The sequence below is a fragment of the Diadema antillarum genome, unplaced genomic scaffold, assembly GCF_040938485.1.
Source record: "Diadema antillarum isolate AM-2024a unplaced genomic scaffold, OU_Dant_1.0 seq00000398_RagTag, whole genome shotgun sequence".
NCBI classification, from domain to species: domain Eukaryota; kingdom Metazoa; phylum Echinodermata; class Echinoidea; order Diadematoida; family Diadematidae; genus Diadema; species Diadema antillarum.
The window spans coordinates 327963-333248 of record NW_027271389.1 but is presented as its reverse complement, the minus strand read 5'-3'; the positions used below and the strand labels follow the sequence as shown (position 1 = coordinate 333248).

At 36.3% G+C, this 5286-nt stretch overlaps 1 protein-coding gene across 1 annotated transcript; it reads right to left on the bottom strand.

The window, feature by feature from the left end:
- Window positions 1–1266: 1266 nt before the first annotated feature.
- On the bottom strand, window positions 1267–4654 carry LOC139732043 (uncharacterized). Its single transcript, XM_071642922.1, has 4 exons — window positions 4288–4654; window positions 3981–4028; window positions 3538–3585; window positions 1267–2169 (listed from the first exon to the last, which is right to left on the bottom strand). The coding sequence occupies exons 1-4, from the start codon at window positions 4535–4537 to the stop codon at window positions 1961–1963; spliced, it is 555 nt and encodes a 184-aa protein (XP_071499023.1). The 5' UTR covers window positions 4538–4654; the 3' UTR covers window positions 1267–1960.
- Window positions 4655–5286: the final 632 nt, after the last annotated feature.

Genomic DNA, 5286 nt, shown 5'->3' with positions numbered 1-5286 from the left:
ATGAAAAGTTAGTTTCAGGCACAAACCCTTGTTTGTCAAAGAAAAAGTCTGCGTTTGCCAAGACTACTACACGCACCACTGGCACTGCTACAAGCGCCAGTGCCAGTGGTGCGTGTAGTAGTCTTGGCGCGCGCAAGCTTTTTTTACGACCAACATGGTCTTGTCACAACTAAAGTGGCCATTTTTACATAGTGAGTTTTCAAGTTTGAGACATTATAACTCCTGAACCGAAAATGGTACTAACCCCTAATTTTCTCCAAATATTAATTATATGTCAAACAAAATTCTTGAAACGTTTCAAGATAATCCTTCAGTTTGTCTGTGATTTATGCTGAATCAAGCATTTTCATGATTTTCCTTTTTTCAGAAAAATATCAAAAAAATGAGTGTTTTTTCCTTAAAATCTCAATCCAGTTATCACAATAACCCACAAAAATGGTATCAACTTGTAGAAAATTTTATTCTCTTTCATATGACATCAAATTTGTTGAAGTCTGATGTTTCAATCAAATTCTATCTTTCAAATAACAAATTCAGTAAATATGGCGGCCATCTTGGACGCCATCTTGGATTTGGAGGCTTTCGCAACAAATTTTTTGAGGTAGACCAGTGGAATGTGGTTTGTTACAATAAAAACTTGAAAATAAGCATGGTCTACTTAGTTTGTAGAGAGAGTGCAACTCACTCGTTAAGTAAGCGACTTTTTGGGGTATGGCCCTCCGGTTATGTGTGATGCTGCTCTCGAGGACAAACTATCATCTGTATTTGATTGATGGTCTGGCATTCCCATTGCCATCTCCGCCTCCGTACTAGCACGTACTGATAATTCCGTTTTTTCCACGGTAGGTTCCATATCATCATTAAAGCCTTCCTTTCTATTGACGTCAAATGTCTTAGCACAGATGGATGATGTTGCCAACGGATCGTCAAGAAATCGGTGAGATGCTGAAATCCCAGTACGATGTACCTGTACTTTTGCGGTGCTTGGTCTGCTTATTTCAGCTAATGGAAGGTCTGCTCCGTTTACAGCGTTGTGGGTATCACGAGAGTTGTTGATTTTCAATCGTGGCTTGATAAGGTCATCGGGTATTTCTTCGTAGACATTGTCCGGATCCCCCATGCTCTGGGAATGTTCAGTGGAGTTACGAATCAAAACATAATATTTCTGAAAAGGGAAAAAAAAAAAACAAAAAACAAAAACAAAAAAAAAAACAGAGAAAGACATAGAGTGCAATACAACGTTGTTAATAGACCTGCGCATGAAAGTTATTTTTGCCCCCTTGCCCCTGGGTATCAAAAGCCTGCAGTTTAGGAACGCTTGGTCACGAGTATGTAGATTATCATAAAACGACAATCAATCACAACTGTTGATAGGACATGAGTAAGTGGTATTATATTGATGCATTTATGAAAACATTAAGAGGATTGTGAGATATGAACGAACTAAAAAGCAATGCTTGTTAGTATAGGTTTCCCCGGCCAATTCCGCACTTTTGTCAGTCCGTATGATAGAAAGTTCATTCAATTTAGCGAAAATCCTCGTCACTGCACATTCTGTCATTCAAAATTGCAAGTTGTTTGTTCAATTTAGCATTTCGATCAATGAAATTTGCACTTGTGCCTTTCGAATTCGTAAAACAGGCATTCCTTGTCATGTAGCATATCTGACAAATTTAGCCTATAATAAATGAACCGGAACTAAATGATTTGAGATAATCCTGACCTTTAATCGTTTATCACTGAAAGACTGGAAGTCATCGTCAGTATGACGGGTTTCATTCTTCGGTTTATAGTGTTTGTGTATAGAAACCTCATCAAATAAGGGCTTAGGTTTTGGATCAGGTATAGAGGTATTTCCTGGACACTTGGAAAGCTATCCGAGATTTTAAACTACCGAGGCATTCCCACCCCAGCTTTTATCATCAGTGTTTAAATTGCAACTTAACTTCACAATTACAAGTCAATACGAGTGTGTTTTTCTCAGCATCCTTACACTGTTAAAGTGTCGATTAATCAAACGTTTAAGGTACTTCTTGGACAACCATCCCAGGAGTATCAACATCAAGATGAGGGCGAGAAGTGATGCAAGTGCGATGAGAAACCAAATGAAGAACTTGTCTTGCCTGATAAGGAGTTGGGCTGGTGTGGTGCTGATAGTCGTGTTGAAAACTGGCGGTAAATTATATTCAGTGATCAGGTGTTAGTGGAAAGCTTGCTTTTCTTACAAAGAATATATTATAACATATGAACGAATACTGTCAATGCATGTTATGAGTATCATGAACTAATACATACATATGTTTTTATTTTATAAGAAAATATTATGCAAATAAGATAAATATTATAAGTATCATCCACTTTAAATAAGAACCAATCAGCTCCTGAAGTATTACATTTTGAAATTTTTCTGGTTTAGGGGGAATCAAGCGGATGAAGAATCTTGAATAGCTATTACTGAAAAAAGGGTATAGCCGAATGGGTAGGATTAGGCCTACAACACCTCTTCAAACTGCCATTAAGATGAAAAGCCCTTTTGACTGTAGATGGTAAAAGGATTGAAAAACTGAAGAGAAGAATGATATACGAAATGAAAATATGAATGCAGAAAAGTTTAGTATAAAGTGCTCAGTTCTTCTGTCTGATGTTCAAAGGAAAAGAATCGAATTAAGTGGCCTCATGAGTGAATTCCATCTGCCTCCATGAACAATTTATTTTGGTGTAAATATGCCTGAGCTAAAACTGTAAAGTTTTAAAAATCTCAGAGATGCCAATGCCAGAATTATAGATACCACAGGTAAAATGGTAAAGATGGATTCATTCTTGTCTAAAGGCAACACTATTCCATAGTGTTAATGCAACTAGGGAAGAACAGCCAAATGTCTCGCCTCAATAATCTTTTTTTTTTCACCCTCACTCGCCTGCCAAGCTTTTTCTCACGCCTCATGCACAAACAACACCCCAAAACAAACAAATGAATAAATAAATTAACAAACAAACAAACAAACAAACAAACAAAAACAAACCAAATAAACCAAACAAATTCATTTCCAATCATCAAACATAAGATTACATTTTTGGAACAATCTTTTTAAAACAGTAAGTCAAATTAATATAATCATAGTAATAACCAGATCAGCTCCTTACCAGGGCTCCTACCACTCCTATCCCGCTGAAAAATGTCACATCTAGCTTCTCACTCATCTTATCATCTATGGTAAAAGTCAATGTTTCGTAATTTGTAGAGACTTTTGCCTACACATTTGATATTTTTACTCAAATTTTTAAAGACCTATTTTTTTTTTATATTCCTTACATAGCCCTTGGTATTTGTACCTGTAATATTTTATCTCTTGCAATGTTTACTGATATTTCCACCTGACATCAGGAAAAGCACTACATTAGGGAATTCGACGGTCTGGTTAAAGGTCAAATGGTTGTGAATGTTTCGTATTAAACACATTACATCTCGACTCTGCTGTCTGTTATCATGGACCTTGCTAAACGTGACAGTGAATAGTGAAATGTCCACTTGCGAACCTTGCGAGAAAGTATCCTGATGAGTTGTTGAAATCTCTGCTGTTTTGTCTAAATAAATGAAGAATGATTTGAGAATTCAAGTCAATGCAATCAATTTGTAAATCATCATTACTGTACATATGCAATTTGTAATTGAAAAGAGCACATTTTTTTTTCTCTATTTTCACACAAAAAAACTTTGGTGGGCTTGTTCTTCACTTATTGCTCACTGGCAAATATTTATGAAGTCGCTAAGAAGATTGGTTGATGGTAAAACAAGACTTTAACTGAATTATGCCGATGTTTTATGTAACTGCTAATTATTTACCATATTTGGATATTTACATTTAAATTGGAAACTGGGACATATTTGTGAAAGTACATACATCACTCATTGTCATAAGTGTTTGCTAACAGGCATATAAAGTTAATACAGACAAAAGTGGAAACATGAACTTGCGAACCTTGCGAGGAATAATCCTGACGAGTTGTTGAAATGCCAGCAGATATGTCTGAATGGAAAGAAAGTATTGAGAAATTGCAAGTTGTTTCAACTGATTTATTATTTGTGTATTGCATTCAAACGCATTTTTAGTAGAAACAAGACAAGGCGTGCTGGAAATTGTTTCAATTTAATTCATAAGAACTTGATCTCAAATTTGGGTGCTTTACAGGTCCTCGAAATGTACAGTAGGTCCTATGTCTTGAGCATGGTCAAGAAGAGCATTAGAAAAATACAAGTTGCAGTTTTGTATGATTGTTTGTTCTTACTGTGGATGCCACTTGTCACGCTGTTGTCGGTTGTCATGGTATCAACGGGTCGTAATAAGATGTGGAATCCTACACGCGTTCCAGCCTCATCACTTGTGAAGATCATCTGGAGACGGGAATGTACACTAAGGAATGTCAAATTTTGGCGCGAGACTTCCATATTTCCTGTCCAGTGTTTCCAAGTGTCTCCGAATTTGGTAAATCTTAGATCCCCGTCACCGATATGAAGGTAGTCTTTATCTTGTTCCATGTTGAACACCAAGACTTCTACCTCTATGGACGAACCGTTTTCAGTTCTGATGTCCCAAAGACGATAGTCGTTACTTGGGTAGACCTCGGGGTAAAGCGGAGATTTAATAGGCACTTGGTTTCGGTGAAGCAGGGTCAATATTTCTAAATAAGAACACCACGAAAATACTAAAGCTTAGATTTACAGTAGTGCAGGTTGTCATACAATATAGTTATTTTACAAATGAAAAAAAAAATCTTTGGGTGGTGTTCAAGTATACATAACATAAAAGGCTGTAAGATCGTAGCTGAATGCATCCGGAATTTTTGTCCCACAACAGAACTTGCTTTTTGTGTTTTAGACATTGATAGTGTCATACTGTGGCTGACATACACCAACCTCACAAGAAAGTTGGGAAACACACTGTTCATGGTCCATAGCCTTATAAATGATATTTTATGTATAAATGGACATATACACACGTACAGTTGGGGCAAAATCTTTAAGATAGTTGGCCAAGTTCCTTCTTTCTTCGAAAATAAAATAATGCAGAGAAAAATATTTTCTGTTAAATTCATTATTTGAATTTAGAAGTACCACTATAGAAGCAACAGTCATATTCAGTGAAAGCTGATTCAATCTGTCACTTTTTGTGTTTTAGACATTGATAGTGTCATACTGTGGCTGACATACACCAACCTCACAAGAAAGTTGGGAAACACACTGTTCATGGTCCATAGCCTTATAAATGATATTTTATGTATAAATGG

What these genes read in the sequence shown, in the direction of transcription:
- LOC139732043 (XM_071642922.1), bottom strand. Translation starts at nt 4,537, where the DNA reads ATGGAACAAGATAAAGACTACCTTCATATCGGTGACGGGGATCTAAGA. An exon ending in CGTGACAAGTGGCATCCACA is followed by an intron (nt 4,029 to 4,287) that starts GTAAGAACAAAC and finishes CTTTCCATTCAG; the next exon opens with ACATATCTGCTGGCATTTCA. An exon ending in TCAGGATTATTCCTCGCAAG is followed by an intron (nt 3,586 to 3,980) that starts GTTCGCAAGTTC and finishes TCATTTATTTAG; the next exon opens with ACAAAACAGCAGAGATTTCA.